This window comes from Schistocerca gregaria, chromosome 4 (assembly GCF_023897955.1).
Source record: "Schistocerca gregaria isolate iqSchGreg1 chromosome 4, iqSchGreg1.2, whole genome shotgun sequence".
Taxonomy (NCBI): domain Eukaryota; kingdom Metazoa; phylum Arthropoda; class Insecta; order Orthoptera; family Acrididae; genus Schistocerca; species Schistocerca gregaria.
This window is the reverse complement of record NC_064923.1, coordinates 170589237-170612345: the sequence shown is the minus strand read 5'-3', so window position 1 is coordinate 170612345 and position 23109 is coordinate 170589237. Positions and strand designations below refer to the sequence as shown.

Genomic DNA, 23109 nt, shown 5'->3' with positions numbered 1-23109 from the left:
CCACTGCAGTAGTAACTTTCTGTGTCAACAGGTGGCAGCACAGCAGAAGTTTGTAAGATGGCCGACATCGATGTTCGTTTGAGACAGCGTTGTGTGATTGAATTCTTGAATGCAGAAGGTGAAACGCCCATACGCATTCATGAAAGACTGAAGAAGGTGTATGGTGTTGTGACAGTGGATGTCAGCACTGTTAGACGATGGGTTCGTCGTTGTAAGGAAGCTGAAGGGCAAACACCGTTGACTGACGAAAAGCGGAGCGGCAGGCCGGTGAGTGCAGTGACTCCACACAACATTCAGCAAGTTGATGACATCATTCGTGGTGACCGTCGGGTGACTGCAGATGAAGTGTGTCGCATTATTTCTCTTAGTAAAGGCAGTGTGATCACGATTATTAAACAATTGGGGTACTCAAAAGTTTGTGCACGGTGGGTTCCAAGAATGTTAACCGATCAGAATAAAGAGGCAAGGAAAACAATAGCCTCCCAACACTTGCAGCGCTTCCGTTTGGAGGGAGATGAGTTTCTGAAAAAAATTGTGACCGGGGAAGAAACATGGGTGCATTTTTTTGAACCCGAATCAAAGAGGCAGTCAATGGAGTGGCGTCACACAAGCTCGCCTAGGAAGAAAAAATTCAAAACTGTGCGATCGGCAGGGAAAGTTATGGCAACAGTTTTCTGGGATACAGTGCGTGTGATTCTGGTTGATTTTTTGGAGCAGGGATGCACAATAAATTCTGTTCAATACGTCACAACCCTCAAAAAACTTAAAGCACGTCTTCAGCGAGTTCGCCCAACAAAATCAATGGCAGATGTTCTTCTTTTGCATGACAATGCAAGACCACACACCTCTGACGAGATTGTCAAAATTGGATGGGAAGTTTTGCCTCATCCCCCATACAGCCCTGACCTGGCACCATCAGACTTCCATCTGTTCGGGCCACTAAAAGAAGCTCATCGTGGGATTCATTTTGAAGATGAGGAGGCCGTCAAAACATCTGTGCGTCAATGGCTTAGGAAGCAGAGCTGTGATTTTTACCGTGCTGGGATACATGCCCTTGTTCAAAGATGGACGAAAACTGTAGAGATGGGCGGAGATTACATTGAAAAATGGCAAAATGATCCTCAATGTTGTGGTTTTCAACCTATGTAATTGCATTTAAATTTCCTGACAATTAAACGTAGAAAAAAAAAATACGAGGCATTACTTTTTGACTGACCCTCGTATAAATGATATGCCTTCTAGTATTACAGGTGGTTCAAAAATATTTCTGTTTGCTGATGACACCAGCTTGGTAGTGAAGGATCTTGTGTGTAATATTGAAACAGTATCAAATAACGTAGTTCATGAAATAAGTTCGTGGCTTGTGGAAAATAATTTGATGCTAAATCACAGTTCTGATTCACAATTCAACAAGAACCGATAGTTTGATCAGACAGAATGTGCATATTATAAGGAGACGGAACAGTTCAAGTTCCTAGGCGTTCGGATGGATAGTAAGCTGTTGTCGAAAGCCCATGTTCAGGATATTGTTCAGAAACTAAATGCTGTTTTATTTGTCATTAGAATACGCTTATGTCGTATGGTATTATTTTTTGGGGTAATTCTTCTGATTCAAAAAGTGTATTTTTGGCTCAAAAACGGGCTGTTCGAGCTATATGTGGTGTAAGTTCGAGAACCTCTTGTCGACCCCTATTCAATATTCTGGGAATTCTGACATTGCCCTCACAGTATATATTTTCTTTAATGTCGTTTGTTGTTAGCAATATTAGCCTATTCCCAAGAGTTAGCAGCTTTCCATCAGTTAAGACTAGGCAGAAATCCAATCTGCATGTGGAATTCACTTCCTTGACTCTTGTGCAGAAAGGAGTGCAGTATTCTGCTGCATCCATTTTCAATAAGCTACCACAAGAACTCAAAAATCTTAGCAGTAGCCAAAGCTCTTTTAAGTCTAAACTGAAGAGTTTCCTCATGGCTCACTCCCTTTATTCTGACGCGGAGCTCCTGGAAGAGCTAAAAAATTAAGCACAGTCCCGTATTGCATTGTTGATTTTCTTTATTTAAACTTACTACTTGTCGCCTGAATATAATTTTTTATATTTCATTTAATGAGTTTCTACTATCGTGTTATAATTTCACGTATTGACTCGTTTCATGATCATTGGGACTTCTCCTTAATTTGGTCCCACGGAACAATAAGTAATTAAATAAATAAATAAAATAGTGTCAGGCACACTGTACATAATTTGCTATGTATGTAGCCTCCTGTGCTGCGTTCATCTCCGAGCTGAGAAGGAAACATCCCTATCGCACCCCCCTCAGATTTAGTTATAAGTTGGCACATTGGTTAGGCCTTGAAAAACTGAACACAGATCAGTCAAGAAAACAGGAAGAAGTTGTGTGGAACTATGAAAAAATAAGCAAAATATAAAAACTGAGTAGTCCATTTGCATGATAGGCAATATTAAGGAAAGTGTGCGCTCAGGAGCGCCGTGGTCCTGTGTTTAGTGTGAGCAGCTGAGGAATGAGAGGTCTTTAGTTCAAATCTTCCCTCGACTGAAGATCTGTCCGTTCGTTCACTGACGTCTCTGTTCACTGTAATAAGTTTAGTGTCTGTTTTGCGACCGCTCCTCAAAACCGCGCGATTAGTTGATGAAAGGACGTGCCTCTCCAATGGGAATCGAAAACATTTGATCGCAAGGTCATAGGTAAACCGATTCCTCCACAGGAAAACACGTCTGATATGTTTTATACGACACTGGTGACAGCATGTGCGTCACATGACAGGAATATGTTGTCGACTCACCTAACTAGTACACTTGGCGAATAGTTACAAAGATTCTTGTACCTTGCCCTATTTAAGTTTTCTTGTAGATGTGATAATCACTCCCAAATTGAAAACATAAGAGTATGTCACATAAACTGAAAATAAAAAGTTAAACTATGGGAAGACTTGAACTAAGGACCTCTCGCTGCGCAGTTACGCACGCTAACCACGGGACCAAGGCGTTCCTGAGCTCGCACTGTCCGTGATATTTCCTATCTCGCGCATAGACTACTCAGTTTGTATATTTTGCTTGTTTTTTTTGGAGTACCACACAACTTCTTCCTGTTTTCTCGATCGATCTGTGTTCAGTTTTTCTGATGGGGGTGCGATGGGGAGGTTCCCTTGTGAGTAGGCAGGCTTCAGATCCCGCTCAGAGCGTCGCCGAAACTCGTAAGTTCACCGGGGTTAATCTAATCGCAGGGCGGTGATTCACGGCTCGACACGTTCTCCAGTGGTGGCGGCAACCCTGACTTCCGTGGAGGGGCGGGTGGCCAAGTCATGCGTCCCCAGGTAAGCCCCCAGCCCGAGCCCCAACCCCTGCTGACTCACGCGCGCACGCAGGTGCCGGTGACGGCAGCACGCGTCCACGCTCAGCTGAATCAGCGGCAGCGTACGTGCTCCGAGCTCACAGCGCGGCTGAAGGGGCGGAGGGGGCGGTCGCCGCCCCCCGCCCCTACCGCAGCCCTCAGGCCGCGTGGCGTCGCGTTGCGACCGCACTCAATCGCCGCCCGCTCCCACCCCACACACAGTGGTTTGCTTTGCCCGCCAGCCTGCGGCAGCACACACCGCGTGGTGCCCGCGTGCTCTTACAGCCAACTAAACTCGGAGCGTTCCAGAGCGTAGCCCACCCAGCGGCACAGTGCTACTCCAACTCAAGCTTGTATCCGGTACAGAACAGGCTTACTGTAAATCCCTCGGGCCGACTAAGTGTTTACCGGTGACGCATTTACGAAATCACTGCACATGCGAAAACAAAATATACTTTCACTTGTTTATCGGTTAGGCAAGGAGATTCGCCTGTCGAAAATGTCATTGTCTCATATTTCAGTTTCTTTATCGAGGTCCTTAAGTTAGACGTCGTCAGTTTAATCATTGAGTGCTACTGTATCAGTGATCTCTTCCGCGTGAATTATGCCGAGGGAGTAGGATGGCTTTATCGGCGGCAACGTGGAGTGCAATGCGAAGCAGCAAAATCATGATTGGAGCGAGTGTTCTGTTGGCAGCACTGGCGCTGAACCAGGCGTCTGTTATAGCCCAAGGTATGCAACAAATTCCCTATATATAAGTCCTTAAATATATAAGTAATGTACACTTTTGTTGTACAAGTGATGTTTGGGGTCTTGGGCGGAATTCAGAGACTATTTCTTCCATAATTTCTGTAGCTACAAGGCTATGTTGGTATAATGTATGAGAACTTGTGGCACGCTGCATCTTCAGTAAGTACGGTATGCTACTCTCGCATGGATTTCATCAGGTTCTTATCGTATAACGCTGCAAACACTTATGTTTACAGAATTGGGTGTAATCTTTAACTGAAAACATATTTTTTTTAATGAACGAGTGAAGATAACTGAGACTGTAATTACATCATTACGTATTACTGCTAACACCTACCCGCAGTATGTGCGTGAGCATTAACAGTCTCGAAAGCTTGCAAGGGCGGGGCGGGGTAGGTTGAGCTGAGATATAATTATTAAGAAACAACTTCGATACGAAGTTTAGAAGGTAGGAGAAAAGATACTGGCGGAAGTAAAGCTTTGAGGAGGGGGCCTGAGTCGTGCTTGGGTAGCTCAGATGGTAGAGCACTTGTCAACGAAAAGCAAAGGTCCCGAGTTCGAGTCTCGGTCCGGCACACAGTTTTAATCTGTCAGGAAGTTTCAACTTCGATACGTTGTGCCATTTCTGAGTTCATTAGGATTGAAGTTAGACAATCATTCTGTTGCGTGCACAAATACAAGCTGCACGCTAGAGATGCTGTCGTCAAACATGTTCTTCATTTCATTTCTTCAAACCGAGCAAGTGAGCGAACAAAAATTCGGCGTGGGACGGCAGTAAGGATCGAACCCGAGTGAAAGACTGAGCAGTCTCGTCGTCTTTTGTCTACACTATGAGAGCAACTGACACTAATTGTGTCTCGCGTACCGCTTGAATCTGACTGATTGGCTAACTTCATTGCTAATTAACTCGGAATCAGCGCAATGTATTGAGTACTTTTCTGGACAATTATTTCTCAGCACAACTTACCCTGCAACAGACTTACAAGCTTTACAGTCTATATTTGACCATCTTGAACACATCGGGTGTCACTTCTAAGAGACGTTAGACGCGTTTTTTTGTGGTTTTTCGGCAGATTATTACAATTTCGTTTTTGCCTTGTGCAGCTTCATTCAGCCCAAAGAATTACTGTTCGCCACGTGTTTCATGCGACTCCCTATGTCTTCAGAATGCGTCGGTTGGTTCCCTGTTTCAAACAAAAGTATTTTTAAATCGCTGTTTTACGGGCCCATTCGACAGAGCGTCTGTAAATTATTCTAGTCTTGTACTCGTTTTATCGATGTGTCAACAGGTGCAGTAAAACACGACGAACGACCAGCACTCCAGCAACGAAACAGTAGCGCTGCATGCTTGGCGGTATTAGTATGCAAGGGTCATAGCAGTGATGTAGCTGTTAGAGTACTGGTTATGTTCGCGTTTTACTGTCCCTGTCAATAGATATCCACCAAACAAATATCGCACTAGACTAATATTGGCACGTAAAATTCAGCTTTCAAATCATTTTCCTGTAGCGGGATACCAATCGACGCTTCCACCGACACTGGGCGTCACATCAAAGACATGATGAGCAATATATATATATATATATATATATATATATATATATATATATTCAGACAGATTTTATGTGATATTGTGTGTGTGTGTGTGTGTGTGTGTGTGTGTGTGTGTGTGTGTGTGTTTGTTTTCGTCGATATGGTATAGTCAGGAGGAACGTTTTGCAAGACATAATGCACATCTGTAAAGAAATAAATAACTTGCCACTAAGTTTTCATTGAGGTACAATGATTTTCTTAATTTGTAGGATTACTCACTTACCTGAACGCTGTAATTATTTGCACAGAGGCTATAGGTTTCCATAAAAGTAACTACTGACCAGAAGAAGATTTTTCACTCTGCAGCGGAGTGTGCGCTTATATGAAACTTCCTGGGAGATTAAAACTGTGTGGTTCAAATGGCTCTGAGCACTATGGGACTCAATTACTGTGGTCATCAGTCCCCTAGAACGCAGAACTACTTAAAACTAACAAACATAAGGACATCACACATATCCATGCCCGAGGCAGGATTTGAACATGCGACCGTAGCAGTCGCACGGTTCCGGACTGCGCGCCTAGAACCGCGAGACCACCGCAGCCGGCTTAAAACTGTGTGTCGGGCCGAAATTCGAACTCGGGACCTTTGGCTTTCGCCGGCAAGTGCTCTACCGACTCCGTTACCCAAGCACGTCTCAGTATCGTAGAAGAGCGTCTTTGAAGTTTGGAAGGTAGGAGGCGAGGTACTGGATGAATTGAAGCTGTGAGGAGTGTTTATGAATAAGGTTTGGGTAGCTCAGTCGGTGGAGTACTTGCCTGCTAAAGGCAAAGTTCTCGAGTTCGAGTCTCGGCGCGGGACACACTTTTAATCTGCCAGAAAGTTTCACTACTGACCAGTTTCTACTATATAGCTATTTTCAAGTAGGCAAGTCCACGAATATACGTTATATGAAACTCAATTATCAGTCAGTACAAGTAATGTAACCAAAATTGGCTGACAGTGTTTTAAATACACTATATTTTAAGGAAATATAATAATAGTGTTCTCGAGACAATTAACAGAACTGTCTAGCTATACTTCAAAAAACTAATTTCTTTTGTTGTAACTGTCACTTGGACGCTGTTATGTGTGGTATAGGTCAGAATTATGGTGAATGTCGTTTTAGCTTGATATAACGTAATGGAAAGAGAGGACACCAAACGTCAGAATTTAACTTTGCTACACTGACTTTCATTAATTGTTGAGAGCAGCAGTTTTCATAAAGTGGATTCCACCACCTCTTCAAACTTCATATGTTTGTCACCAGACAGACTTACTCAGAGAATAAGCCACCGCCTGTTATTAAAGAGTAGCAACAAGTTTCATTCCTACTCAGGAATAGATTTCCTATTTTCTACGTAAGTCAAACAAGACATGGATCAGTTTCCATCCCTGTTGCAACCTGCTCGTATTTCGGAATGTGTTTTAAACATCGAGGACAGATATTTGTACATAATGCCCTTATGACTGCATTTGTTAATTCCAATTGCAGAAGTATGAGACAGACCTTTTTTAGGATATTGTCTATAACATTTGCATACGGTCGCCACTTTCCATGCACTTAACTAACAGCTTTCCTTCCGTCCTGAAAGTTTTTATAACTGCTGCAAACGCTTGTATACTTCCTACAGTATCGCACTGATTTCAGTCTTCGTTTCCCGCAATGTGTAACTAAAACTTGTATTTTGTAGTTGTTGCTTTTTATAACGACACGAGCACACACGCTGCAACTGCTCGCAACCAACAGATCTGCTTCAGGGTGATTATAATTGAACTTTTGCTAACCGAGCAAGTGCAGACGGAAAACTATTGACTGCATGTGTACTCAACTTCATGGGAATGATGTTCAAACTGTGCGCTGTAGTATTTCTGTTACTAGTAGTGTTGGTGTAATGACTCGCCGTTAGGCGCCGACATTGTCACGGCGACATAGGGTTGAAACACAAGCTTCAGTGCACTTTACAGTTGCAGACACTCAGCCTTGGCCTGGACAAGATGATCAGTGCTGTACTCAAAAAGCTGTTTTATCAAAACGACATAAATGATGCTGCTGCTCCTCTCGCGTAACGACGCATTACAAGAACACGGAGAGGTCCTCTTTCTGCACCGGGGTGGAAGAACAAGATTCGGAAGTTCGAATTAACTGGTGATTTGAGAATTGCTCCTGGGAGAGGCCAACGACAAATTGCGCCACAAGTTGTTCAAAAAGCTGCTCTTCCCAAGAGAATGCTGGACACAGTATGCAGTCTTCAAGCAGTGAACGATAGGTGATCATTCCACAGTCGACCGTTCGAAAAGTGCTGCGACCAGTTGTGAAATGGTGTCTGTATACCTGTTCTAGGCACTCGTGGATGCAGATGATCGTCACATCGGGCAACGTTTGTAACGTGGAACGTAAACAAGGTACGCGACTGACAAATGTTTCCCTCTCATGAGAAAATTAGTGTTTTTTTCAATGGTACATATATCTCTTATTTCCCTTTCGCATCTCCTTAGCAATGTTTCCACAAGGCTACGATCGCTCATTTTCACTGGGACCTCCTCAAGCAGCGAACATTTAATTCTAAACAAGGTGTACATTTGTGATTCACTAGTTTTGTGCTTCGTGGATTCGTGTGATGTAAAAGAGAGGAAGTCAAGTGATACTTGACTGTTACTTCTGGAAAGTGTCCCATCGGAACACTAATTTCATTGACTCTCTCGTGCTCAAGAAAACTATACCATTCAAAAGCGCAGCTCTGATTTCTCTTTCTGTTTATCCGCTATCCTTTATACCTTAGGAAGGTCCAAAAGAACGAGAAATACTCCTTCACGTAGGAAATATATTTACTTAGCGTCCTTGCAGCGAATCTAATAGTTACGTACACCTTACTTACGATCACATTTAAACTACTCATACAACGTAAATATATGCTGTAGGCGTCTCAGTACAAACGGCTTGTACTCTGCAGGTATTCATGCATTTTGTTTCAGTTTTCTAGAAATCCATCTACGCTATACAACACTGCATCTATGAACACCGTCAGCTTGCTGCTACTTAGAGATTGCCCCACGCGATATTTTTTAACAAAAAGGGAAAGCACTTCCTTGGTACGTCCATCATCCAACCACTACGTTGCATGCCTCACCTCTCTTCTCTTCGTTCTGTTTTCAGTGACAACTACGTCCTCCAATCGAGTCTATTCCGATTTTTGTCTAAGGTACAACCATTAGGCTCAAGATTTAATTAATGATATCTGAAGTTTCAGGAGATGGCGAAAAGGAATTTTAAGTATCTAAAAAATGTTTTAGTAATCTCATACATTTTTTTATCACCCAGATCGGAAAGTGACAAATTCAATACTCGATAGTTGTCTCTTATACGTGAATATACCAAGATAAGCAGACTATAAAGTGTAGTATTACTGTATACTGTACTATGGCCTTAATGTGATTGGTCTGAGGATGTTGTACGAGTTACCGAATATTGTTTGCCATGCAAACAGTTAAAAATTGTGTACAATCCTTTTTTTTTTAATCAAGAGTCAATCTTGCTCCATTCGCAGTGTGAGTGGTCGCTGGTATTTTCTATTGCATGAAAACATTTTCTGAAAATTGTTTCATGTCTTCTTTGAATGAACCCTGCAATTGCCTACTCCGGTACCGACATGCTTCGGTTGCTAAGGAGAAACACTGCGGGATCGACATGGTTTCCGGAAGTTTCGGAAAAACAATCTATCGTTTCTCTTTTTCCGTTATACGCCCCAAACCGGTGAGCTCCCAAAATGTTTGTAATAAACTGATCTGGTACAACGTAATTCACAAATACAGCACAAAACTTCGGGTGTACTGAGAACACTACTCCATTGATTTGAAAACTTCCAATAGATAGAATTTTTTTTTTATAAAATCGTGCCGTATAAAATTTTTATCAAGTCGTGCCTATGAGCTAATTACTAACTTTTTATCGATCAAGGTATTGTGGCTATTCTGGATTTTGGTCTCGTGCACTTACTGAAATAGTTTGGGTGCTACGTTGTAATGAATCTCTTACTAATCGTATCTGGTTCTTTGTGAAATATTTCCCTTCAGCTGTTAACTAATATAATGTAAATGTGATGTGACTTCTGAAATTTTCCCGGCGTATTTGTTCTTCTAATAATTTCCGGGTATGCAGCCGGATCCCGTCGACATTCTGCCACGATATTTCGGCCCAGAGACGTCCGGCCATCATCAGGTGAGTACACAACTACTGAAGAGCCCAGGTGCAGTCGCGGTATTTATACCGATTCTCGTGCACGTGTTGACATGCGCGGCATAGCCGAGTTGTACGTGCTGCCCTCGGTGGTGAAAGTAAAAGATCATCTAGTCATTGAGTATCGAATGACGCTGTCTATTCCGCTGTGAATGTATAATTTTAATAACAGGATTCCAAGTTTTATCCAGTTGGAAGCCGTTGTCACGATTTATAAGATTATCGGCAAGACGTATTTCCACTGATTCCTTGATTACGGAATCCCAAAATCCGGAAACCGGGGCTAAAATTTTTGTTCTATTGTATTCCATTGAATGTCCCATTGAAATACAGTGCTCTGCTACTGCCGATTTTGACGGTTGCCGCAGACGGGTGTATCTTTCATGTTCTGTACATCGTTCATGGACAGTTCTTGTCGTCTGGCCAATATATGCAGAGCCACATTCACAGGTAATTTTGTAGACGCCTGCTTTCTTCAGTTGTAAATCGTCTTTAACGGATCCAACCAGGGCCTGGTTCTTTGCTGGTGGACGGAAGATAACCTTGATTTTATTCTTCTTCAGTAGTCGGCCTATTTTCGACGACACATTCCCGGCGTATGGAAGAAACGCAGTTGATTTAAAGTCGTCATCAGCGTCCTCAGTGCGCTGCTTCTTGTTATGACAGTTGCGCATGGCCTTTCTTATTTGGCGTGAAGTGTAGCCATTCTCTTTAAAAACCTTCTCCAAGTGTTCTAATTCTGCGTGGAGGTTTTCATCGTCCGATATTACATGCGCTCGATGTATTAAGGTACTGAGAACACCGGCTGTTTGTGCTGGGTGGTGGCAGCTTGACGCCTGGAGATACAGATCTGTGTGAGTCGGTTTCCTGTACACAGAATGTCCTAATGACCCATCATTTTTACGGCATATTAGCACGTCTAGAAATGGTAAAGTGCCATCTTTTTCAATCTCCATCGTGAATTTGATGTTCTCATGTAAAGAGTTTAAATGATGAAGGAATTTCTCCAGTTCCTGTCTGTCATGAGGCCATACAACAAAAGTATCATCTACGTACCGCCAGAAGACCGTAGGCTTTAAGACAGCAGACTCAAGTGATTTCTCCTCAAAGTCCTCCATAAAGAGATTAGCTACCACAGGGGACAAAGGGCTCCCCATGGCGACGCCGTCTGTTTGTTCAAAGAATTCGTCATTGAATAGAAAGTACGTTGAGGAGAGTATATGTTCAAACAAGGCCGTCATTTCTGCACTGAATAAGTTACCAATTAAGATGTAACGATTCCATTAAAGGCACTTTGGTAAACAGTGAGACCACAGCATATAGTACCAATAGAATCTCGTAGCTCCTCTGAACACTTCACGTAGTATCACTATGTTACATCTTCACGGAGAAATAATGGCTTACGACTTAGTTCTTCGATAGCAGTATTCGCATTGGCCAGTGACTCGCATACCTAGAGAGGACTTCCTGAGACAAAGATAACCATCTGACAGGTTTCTTCTTCCACTAATTTGTGTGCCGTATACATCTGAGCTACGAGAAATGCTCTGTACTCCGACGTCCTTCACCAATGCAACACTCATTGCCGAACGTACAAATACTGTCGGTTAATGAGCAAATAGATACGTTTCCTGAAAATGTCATGACATAGGGAAGAGCTCGAAAGAGCTTGTAACTTGGTAACATGTGGGAAATATGATAGGCATAGTACCACCAGAGACTAAATACGTTGGTAAGTTGTCAATGACGTAAGCTAAGAAACTGTTGACCACGGAATCGTCTGCTTCGAATTGTCTTCTCCGGATTGTTTCGATTCAGTTGACGTAGTGGGATACACTCGTTTCGTCTTGAAATTTTTGCAGCAAATGTAATGAAATATCGTTGATATGGAGTTTCCTGATCATTATGCAAATCAATTCTGCTCATGGTCCTCAAGCACAAATGTTTCACTAATTCTTCACACTACGCAGCAAATTGATATGCTGTGTGTACACATGGTGTCCTAAGAGAAATGATCAATATTTAGTGGTTTGATAGCAACGATCATTGAAAGCAAAAGTCAAGTGAACATGGACTCTAGAATCTTAAGAGCTATGAGCATTTGTCGAGATTAGCTACAGTGAAACATATCTCTTCCACTGAACAAGTGCTCACATAGGAGCAGCTCTTAAAGTACGAATTTAGAGCCCATGTCTACTACAGTCTAGACAATTCTTTCTTGTTTTCTCCGTACTACCTCCTCCCAAAATATAGAAAGCGAAGGACTTGGAGTAGAAAAGATTTGTTCCACTGTATGGAAGATGAAGAAATGGTCATAGTTCTTAAGATATTAATTTCAGAGCCCATGTTGACTATAAGTTTTGGCTTCAAATGCCTCTCATGTCCTTGAATGTTAACCATTCCTCCTGGAACACTTTGTAGGTAAGATGTGGTTGCAAAGGATTTATGTTCCGCTTTTCCTGATTGTTGCGAGACGACTCTGCGATTGGTATCTTTCAACTGTCCAAGGTGATTGTCATCATTTATATGCTGCTTTTTATAGAGGGAGCGGTTTCGTGGACGCTATATTTCAAATAAAACGTGATTCGTTGATGATGTTACAAGCTTTGAGGGATGATGCAGAAGAGTAACATATCAAGTCTGAGGTAAGGGTCCCTGGTCCGGAAACGATCGAGTCGAAAGCTATAAGTGAAAATAGTTCAGATGTCTCTGACAGTGTATCTCTTGTACTTCAAGTTTTTTTCTTTCAGTATTTTGGGAACTGCTGATATTAACCAATATAAGTAGGAATTGTCTAGTAAACATGTGGTCTAAAATGCATACCCTAAGAGATATTAGCACATGTTCGGTAAAAGATATGTGTTTCACAGCAGCAAAGATGAACAAGTGCTCATAGATTTAAAGATAGGCATTTTAGACCCCATGTTTACGGGACCTTTTTTTCTTGTTTTGGTCTACACTACCTCCTCCAAAAATTAGGAAAGCTAAAAGCTTTCGGTAGAAGAGGCCATTCGTCAGACGTATTAGATCGATTTTCGCTTGTAACATTCAACTTGGTCATTTCCTGATCAGACCGTTACCTCAAATTGATACGTCGACCACACACCATCGTATATTTAAGTTTTTAACATCATAATGGAATTACCCTGCATATCGTTTTCATTTCTCAGAGTATCATACGAGTCTATGTAACCATGGAAGTGTCATTGACCACATTGATTCAGGGTCGAGGAAAAAGACCAAAGATGTACCAGGGGGCCAGCGTCGTAGGTCTTCCGAGACGGTAATCCAGAACTGCATCCGGTACTACGTGTAGTATAAAAAGCAGAGCGCGTGCCGTGTTTCCTGTGGTGTCTGCCAGTTGCAACCTCATCTTCCAAGTGTCTCCAACAAGAAACACCGTAATAGCGGCCATGTTTCCTCGCCATGATTTTTCACATTTTGCACGCTTCTCAACATACCTAGCGCTAATGCATTTGGTGAAATCAATAAGTAACACTTCTCTTATCCAAGAAAGTCATCAATATAACGGACTTCATATTTAAAATTATGGCTAGCTATGACATTATTATCCGCATATAAATTCGTATTCTGCAAAATGCTGTGAAGCGCGTCTCAGAAGGTACTTCCCACAGTACTAGCTGTTAGGAATTCATTCTGTTTCATTCACGTATGGATCGCGGGAAAATTATCACTTAAACACCTCTGTACGCACTGTAATTGGTAGGAGGTTGTAGTATCACTTAAAGTTTGCACTTGATGATATGTAAGGAGCTTTTCTCCATACAGCTGGCGCCTGTGTTGAAGTGTTTGCCAGTTCAGTTTCTTCGGCACCGCTGTTACACTCCCCTATGGGTCACGGAAACCTATGAACAGTCGTGGAAACTTGTAAATTTTTGGTAAGTTCATATGGGACAAAACTGCTGAGGTCATCGGTCCCTATGCTTACAGACTACTTAAACTGACTTATGCTAAGGACAACACAAGCACCCATTACCGAGGGTGGACTCGAACCTCCGACCGGTGAGGAGGGGGGGGGGGGGGGTCTGACCATTCGTGCTACCCTCCTTTGGATACGTTCAGTTTCACCTGCTAGTACTACTTGTATATACTACGCGTCCCAAACACTTGAGCAGTATTACGTAATCTTTCTCACAAGTTATTTATAAGCGATTTCCCTTTTATTGTTTGGGGAATTGCCCTGTATTTCATTTCGCACTACTTAGGAATCTTATCAAAACATGAATATATGTGAACCTTTATCCAGGATATACTTCATTATGCGTCAACTGCGAAAATTCTGACTGTTTTGTTGAAACTGCCTGCTTGGTGCTAAATACAACATGAACAGCAAGTGTTCCAACACAGTTCCCCGAGGCACACCTGATTTTAATACCACATCCTTCAATGACGCTCCACCCAAGATCACGTGCTGCGCCCTCCATACAAAGATGTCTTCAATCCAGTAACAAATTTCTCCTTAAACACCATGCCATCGCACTTTCTAGAGTAAGTATAGATGTAGGTGCACTATTGGCTAAAGTGGCAAAGGCCTTGCCTCGTTGAATACGACGGTTCCCGTCACAGCACAGAAGTTAAGCAACGTTGTGGGTACCTGGATGAGAGACCCCATATAACACAAAATGCTGCTGGTTGCTTTCCATTTGGCTCTACAACGGAGAATTCATGTGACACTATTGCTGGTGACCCGTCCATGAGATGGATACGTTTAGCCCGTCGGCCCACATTTTCGGAATGCATGTTGGTTGTCATGGAGCAGACCATTCAGTCACGTTTGTTCTCAGGATATGTTATCAAATTCTACAATAAATGAAGGTCAAGAATACTGGACGGTTGTTTTATGAATCAAATCTGCTACTCCTCTTCTTGACGAGGGTCAGTTGCGATTTCTTCCAACTACTATAAGAAGGTAATTTACTCGAAGGATGCACTGTATATTATTGGTAAAAGAGTGGCTTACGTAATCACATCATCCAACGTAAACATGATACTACACTGCACACACCACCATTACTGTTACCTACACTAACCACAGACACTTATACACGCAACTTGCACGCATAGCGAAAGGAACGAGCGACTGCGCGCGAAAGAAATTTCTTGTTGCTATGGTGTCCTGCAGCGGTCGCCGCATCTCCGTAGTCAACGCATGATCTCGACTTCTTCCGTTTCCTCTTCTTTTCCTCTTCTCTCCACCGCTTCTTTTATACCACTTCACCACACATCCTGTGGTCTTATTCTTGCCCTCCTTCCTGCAGATTACCATAAAAAATATCAAAAATACTGGACCGTTGTTTTGTGTATCACATATGCTACCCTGCTTGAGGGCGAGGCTGACTTCCGCTTTGTTCCGGCTTCTGGTAAATGGCTTTTGTTAGGAGGATCCTCCGTACAATATGCTGAAATCATCAGATTACTCAGTCGGAAATTCGAAATAGCTGAAATGAAGTGGTATATGGACGAAGTGAGCTGGCATATGGACCAAGTACTACGCTACATCCTCTTCCACATTTCGAATGACGACACGTAAAATCTGTGCTTCGGTCCACTGTGAATTCATTTCTGCATTTTATATAGATATGGATTCCAACAGGAACTGATTCGGTATTTACTTTGTGTGTCTTTTTAACGGCGGATTAGTCCACATACGTTTGGAAAGCCATGTTGGCAGTTGCGTGGTATAGCTCAACTGCCTTCGAACAATACCACAAATTACATCCATTGAGCAAGTGGAATACCATCATAAATTACTAGCTGGAAAGATGGAAGATTAATATTCAGCATCCGCCGACGATGAATACAACACGAGCTCCTATTGCGGATTGTGCCAGGAAATCAGAGTAACTCCTAACTAAATCCGAGCACTCTACCGTTGAACTAAAGGACTACCGATGTGAGCTTCTCGGGATATGAGCCAAGTAATAAGTTCGTTTTCCAGTGACGTTTGTACAGAGTTCTTAATTATCATCTTCTGGTGACATCAGCACCAAATGATAAGTAAGAAACCTGTTTAGACTTCGCACCGAAAATAAAATATTACTCTCCCGATTTCCCAAAAGAATTCATTAATGCAATTTGCCGAGAAAACCTAGATTTCCTTGTAGTGAATTAATGTTTATTTTAAAATGGAATATCTCTCATAGAAACAAAATATAATTTATACTGGGTATGATCGAAGTTCATTATACCAGACGGGGCCTTAACTATTATAACATCTCGCTAGCTTCTTTGCGCATTGTGATAAATTATAACCACACCCCATTCAGTCGCGGATAAGGATGTAAACGGCACGATCCGCATCATTTCATTGCTCAGTATTTGCTGAACGCCAAGACGCCACATCTGTACTGAACAAGAGCTATCGAAATAATTTTATAGACTGTCGCGATTTTCTGGTTCAAACAGTAATACTAGATCAGCAATTCAAATTAGAAATACTGCTCTCCCGTGCCCTAATTTTTATTCCATTATGTAGGGTGATTTTTCGATATGTGCGGGTGTGTCACCTTCAGAAAGTGAGATACTCTGCAGTTGAAAATTCCTCTTCCATTCTTTTTCTTTGACCACCAATTTGGTCAGTGAACAACGTCAAATTGATCTGTTTATAGGAACGGCCCTCAGAAAAATTGGACAGCCCCACGCAGATGTAGAGAGAGACACTCGCGAAGCGTTCACGTGTCGTCATTTGACATTAGCGATTGTCATCAAAGCCAAGACCAGAGGAAGTACCCCTCTTGCTCCGGGGTCACGACGAAACTTCGTAAATTTGCGACCAACTTGAGTCCTTTAGATGAAGCAGCGGCATTGAATCTCTACGATTTTATCAGTTTTCGTATGAACTGGGGAAGTAATACTGACAGCGCCTGCCTCCCTCCAACCTTCAATCCCCTCCTCCCCACTCCACCCGACTCTGTAAAGAACCGAACTTGCACGTATAAAAGAGTTGCATTTCTTACCAGAAAACTTGGTCCGTTGGAGGCAGTCTTTATTTAAATCATGTTCTTTATTTAAATCATGTAATTAGCTAACATTCTGACGCTCCTGAAGTAAACTAATGTGAAAGAACGTCACACTGGCGGCACTCATCGCTACGTATAGGTAGTTGAAAACGAATACTGACAAATTTCGAGGGGCTCTAGAAGGTGTCTTGACGAACAAATTGAGTATAGGAACTCGTGTCCGGAAACGTTCAATGAGGCTACAGAACTTCGAAGATTTAGGCCACGGCGCTTGCCGCTGGATCACCCCTTCGGCAACAAACGTGGCTTTGTACGCTGACGGATCATAGGTGGCACGTCATGCAGTGTTGTTTGTTGTTCATTGACCGCGACTGAGCGCCACGATCGCCGTTGGCGAAGATGGAGATAGGAACTGGGAAGACAGGCCTTGTCTGCTATGAATGCGATGTTCTGTTGCCTCGGAGGATTACGGTTTCCGACACGGGTTTCCATCCGCAGTTCATCTTTCTCCCATGTAACGAAAAACATCGGATATTTCTGAGCGTCCCAGGAGAAAAATAAACTACGGATGGGACTACATGTCCGAACCCGTTGTCCACCGAGGCAATAAAGCATCGCATTCATTGGAGGCGAGGGCTATCTACGCAGCACTTAACGCCATCTTCTCCACTGGCGATCGTGAACAACAAATAATATTGCGAGACGTTCCACCTACGGTTCCTCAGCGTAAAAAGCCTCGTTTGTTACAGAAGGGGTGGACCTGCTGCAGGCGTCGGCGCCTTCATCTTCGACGCTCTGTAGCATCGTTTTTATGACCTTTACAGACACGGTTTCCTATCCTTAGTTTGTTCAAAATACCCTCTACAACCCCTCCACGTTAGTCTGTACCGATCTGTAACACGCTGTAAAAATAAAATTTTACACAGCTCACATTAATCCATCCACATTATAGTGCAATAATTCCACTCACGAATGAGATATCACTTATTAAAAAGTGTAATTATCACATTCCTTTACTTTACACGTGTAAAACCAGACGTCATATCCCATAATTATGTTATGATTGAGTCCATATCAAAAACTTTACAGCATTATATGTCACATATTGGTAACTGTATTCTAGGTACTGAAACTTCATAACTAACAACAGCTGCTATGATGTCGTCAAATACACATTTACATCCAAACATCTTAGAACTATCGACAGCAAAACATAAAAGCACGTTACAAATATTGCTGGAGTGTCAGACTTAGTTTATGTATTGTATCTCAAATAATCAGCGACCAGAGACCACTTAACGGCATACAGGCAGACGTAATAAAGTATTTTATACAGCACAGTAAAACTAATACATGAAATAAGTAGAAATTTCACAAAATACTTAAAGAGGACAAGCTATTAACTGGCGTGCCAGACTTAACGAATGTATTGTTTCGTAGGTCATCGGGTACCTGTATGTCCGCCTTGTATTTCACCAAAATGGGTAAGCAGTCTGTAAGACCTAAAAAAAGAAACACTGCGTGTAGAATCAACATTCATTGTAGAATATGTTATTGGATATATAATATTCTAAAAGAGTCTTCTTAAAATCATGTATATGCATCTTACATTAATCAGACTACATGGTAAGGCATTGCGTTATTTGAAAAAAAAAAGTTTACGAAACCAAGCTAGGTTTTAGATTTGGACACTTCTAATAGTTTATGACATCATACCTCTTGAACTATATGTCGCACTATAATACAATTTAGCAGCTACATGTATTTGTATACGTGGATACTGCCTGCAAACTGTGTTACGAATGTAGATTGCAGTGAAGAAGTAATACATTAAAGCGTCAATCTGATGTAGAAGTTTTACTGGATGAAGAGCGGAAATGTAGTAACAGATATCCTTTTTCCTTTCGGTATTGTGTAACGGGTGTCAGCGAAAAAAAAGGTGGTCGTTACCTGCTCTGATATTCAAATACTGGGTGAATATAGTCTGAATATTTTGTGCGCTATGAGTTACGTTGCCTAAAAGCATATATAAAGTTCTAAAATTTAATACTTGAGTTATTGTGTTAAGTAATTCACGTAAGATCGTACTTCTTAACGATTAGAGAATGTAGACAATTTATAGTTTTAAATTTGGCCAGTAATTACATGAAATATCGAAAACCAAATATTTGTTGATAGGCAGTCTGCAACAGTGATGAGGTAACTGGATCACCTGGAAACCGTTACAGCCGTTTTTACTGCAGATTCTGATTTGTCATTTGTAAGTTACAGGAAACCAGAGAAAGCTCCTTAAATCCATACATGTTATAAAACCGGATGTACGTATGTATATATGAATGATCTGCATCTTCTCCTAAACCACTGAACTGATTGGAAGCAAATTCGGTGCACATGTGAATTAGTCTCTCGAACGAATCGCTGTAGGAATAAGAACCACTTACATGTCAATGGGGTGGGGACGAAAAAGCAATGTGGCACACGACAAGCAAATACTCATGGTTTATTCGTTAAGTACACACATGAAAAGAAGTTTTGCATCACCCCGGTTTCCAGAACTCCTGAAGACAGACGTTGACTGTGGGTATTGTATCACAGATACAGTCTCTTTGACTGATCATAGATGTCACTAAACCCACCGAAAGATGTAAACAACCATGCATGAGTAACGCCTGTAAGACTTAGGGGACCAACAGTCGATCAGTTCCAATCATTCCACCAGGAGGGAGGTACACGGCTAGTGTTGGCCCATGACTAGACGGTCGGTACCGCGGTTTGAACGCGTCCGCATTGTTACTTTGTGTCAGGAAGGGCTCTCAGCAAGGGAGTGTCCAGGCGTCTCGGAGTGAACCAAAGCGATGTGCGGTACCGCGGTTTGATCGCGTCCGCATTGTTACTTTGTGTCAGGAAGGGATCTCAGCAAGGGAGTGTCCAGGCGTCTCGGAGTGAACCAAAGCGATGTGGTTCGGACATGGAGGAGATAGAGAGAGTCAGCATCTGTCGATGACAAGCCTCGCTCAGGCTGCCCAAGGGCTCCATTGCATTGAATGACAGCTACCTATGGATTATGGTCCGGAGAACACTGAAAACAGAACCACCATGTTGAATAATGCTTTTGGACCAGGCACATGACGTCGTCTTACAACTCAGACTGTGCACAATAGGCTGCATGATGCCCAACTTCACTCCCTACGCCCATGGCGAGGTCCATTTTTGCAATCAGGACACCATGCAGCGCGATACAGATGGGCCTACCCAACACGCCGAATGCACCGCTCGGAATTGGCATCACGTTCTCTTCACCGATGAGTGTCGAATGTGCCTTCAACCAGAGACGTGTTTGGGGGAACCCGGTCAGGCTGAACGCCTTAGACACACAGTCCAACGAGTGCAGCAAGTTAGAGGTGCGCTACTGTTTTCGGGTGGCATTATGTGGGAGCGACGTACGCCGCTGGTGATGTAAAACATTTTTAATGTGTATATATAAGATTACGAGCGCTTAGTGACTAAAAATGAACGTTTCCTCGCTGACAACGTTCACAACATGAAGAAAGGAAGAGAAGTTTATCGTTTACTACGTTTTCGGTGTTCATGTAGTAACACTGACACATGAAGCATGATGCTTTAATTTACTGTTTCTTTACTACAAATTATATTCGCAACATTTTTACAGACAGTATTGGCATACACCTCCCAATATTCTAGCTAAATTATATTACTCTACGAAACGTAATTCAAGAGATATCAAGTCATAAGCATACAGATGCGTAAAAAACTCTCACATCAAGCATGACGTTTCAATTTATTAATGCTTTTCTACTAACACTTTTCGCAGTTAGTATCCTCATATGCCTCTGAGTGTACCCGAAAAATTATACCATTGTACGACTCATAGTTCAGGAGATATGACATGCTAAACAATGAGTAATTTAAAAATAGAACTGCAGAACGAAATTAGCTAGGGATACAAGTGAAATGTGTATACAAATGCGTTAAATGTACGTCAGATACATTCGGTATGTGCTTACGCGGGCAAAGCCACAGGTAAGAAGCTCATCAAATGGTTCAAATGGCTCTGAGCACTATGGGAATTAACATCTTAGGTCATCAGTCCCCTTGGTCGTAGAACTACTGAAACCTAACTAACCTAAGGACATCACACACACCCATGCCAGAGGCAGGATTCGAACCTGTGACCGTAGCAGTCCCGTGGTTCCAGACTGCAGCGCCTAGAACCGCACGGCCACCGTGACTGGCTAAGCAGCTCATCCTCAGCCCCTGAAACGATTTCAGTCAAATTTGGTACATATATTAGTTACACTATGGAAAGAAGTACTATGGGGTTAAGAACCACCAGTCTCCTATTGAGGTGGAGATGGTAACGTGGAGGGGGGAGGAGGAGATTGACAGAAAAGGAAAGAGCTGGAGACTGACAGAGACTAGTAGATGAGTAGACGAGAAAAGTACGGGGGATGTGGAGGTGCACAAAGAGATGGAAAGGGATGGTCAGACAGAGGAAGGAGGAGGTGGAGATGAACAGTGAGATGGGAGATGGACAAAGACGGGTGGGGGAAGTAGGAAACCGGGAAAGAGCATATCGGTAGAGGAGAAAGAGCTAATGGATGGAGAGCAGATGGAGAGAGAGAGGGGCAGGAAGAGACGGACAGAGTGGGGGGGGGGAGGAATAGGTGATTAGAGAGACGGAGTGGAGGAGATGAATGTGGAGGAGGAGGTGATGGACAGAGAGTGGGGAGAGAAGAGATGGACTAATAGAAGACTGGAATAAACGCACACCCAGAGGACACCAGGTACTCAGCTAGAGTTGAAACATAAAAATAATCGCTCTGCATACCTGCTACTGTTTATGCCCATTGCTTCCCTTGATACTCTCAAATTATGATTCTCTCTGAGGTCTGACAAACAGAAGCAAAGCCTCGGATCGCATGACAAGAGGAGTAAAATGCGGTTATTTTACGGTTTACGCGCATTCTAAATCACCGCCGACGCAGCATACATTAACATACAGAATGGGTAAAAACAGAACAAACAGCGAACCCGTCCACTGGCACGTGTACTCGTGTGGGAGTTGAACATACACGGCGTTGCGTGTGACGTGTTTAATGGCGGGGGGGGGGGGGGGGGGGGGAGGGAGGAGGCGCTTGGGCTAATATGCGTTTGTATCGCCACTAGGACTCTCCGGCTTGGCAAGAGACATGGTTTACGACGGGCATGACGGCAAACAGTAAATTAGCAGCGCCAGCTGCTTGTTATGCGCCCGGCGTGTAAGTGCTACTCAGGATAATGTGGGTTTATCGGGCCTTGGTGAGTAACGCTCAGAGCCCTCGTGTTCTCCTTGTTTATTTCAAGTGTTCCTGGAAGGTCTGCTATCGACTATGTGACTTTCGCTGATTGTAGCAAAATGACTATGTGTAGACGAAGAAAGAGACGAGTAGTCTCCGAATTTAAGAGTGGAATCGGGATAATGTTCACAAACATTACTTTCACTAATCAGCCAAAACAATACGAAGACCTGTGTAGTATCGTGTTGGCCCTTCTTTGGAACGCTAGAGAACTGAGATTATGAGCCGTTTGGATTCCACAAGTCTTTGGTAGGTTTCCAGAGCTATGTGTCGCCGAATGTCTACATATAGATTCGCCTGTGGTTTGTGATCGCCGATCTGGGACCCTATTGCGTCGCAGATATCTTCCGTGAGATTTATATCAACTTAATTTGTTTGTCAAGGAATCAATGTAAGCTCAATATTATGCTTCTGAAACCTCTATACCATGTTTCCGGCTTAATGGGACCGACCGCAATCCTGCTGGAAAAAGACTATCGTTGTCGGGGAAGACGAGCAATGAAGAATGCGGGTGATCCACAAACTGTTTACAGTTCATAGCTGTCATGGTGTCGTCGGTTATCACAACGGATTTCCTGCATTGCATAACACCCCCCACCGGTCTATCCGCATCGCGGTGAATGTTTCTAGCGGCTGCTCGCCTGCGAGACGCAGTATCCGGAACGACCACCGACTAGTGCAATAAGAAAATGTGATACAGCCAACTAGGTTTGCACTGATACACGGTCGAATCTCGGTGATGCCGTAATTACTACAATTATATTTTTACGGTGTCGCTGAGCCATGTGGAGCTGAGCGCCATGTTGAATAGTTCACGCTGAACAGTGTGTTCGAGACACATGTGCCTGCATCAGCATTGTATTC

At 42.9% G+C, this 23109-nt stretch overlaps 1 protein-coding gene across 1 annotated transcript in view; it reads left to right on the top strand.

The window, feature by feature from the left end:
- The first annotated feature begins 3543 nt into the window (after positions 1–3543).
- Positions 3544–23109, top strand: part of LOC126267020 (nephrin-like) — a 191922-nt gene continuing 172356 nt past the window's right edge. Inside the window, exon 1 of the mRNA XM_049971793.1 lies at positions 3544–4083. Coding sequence (XP_049827750.1) covers positions 3972–4083 — 112 coding nt within the window. The 5' untranslated portion in view covers positions 3544–3971. The remainder of the gene's footprint in view (positions 4084–23109) is intronic.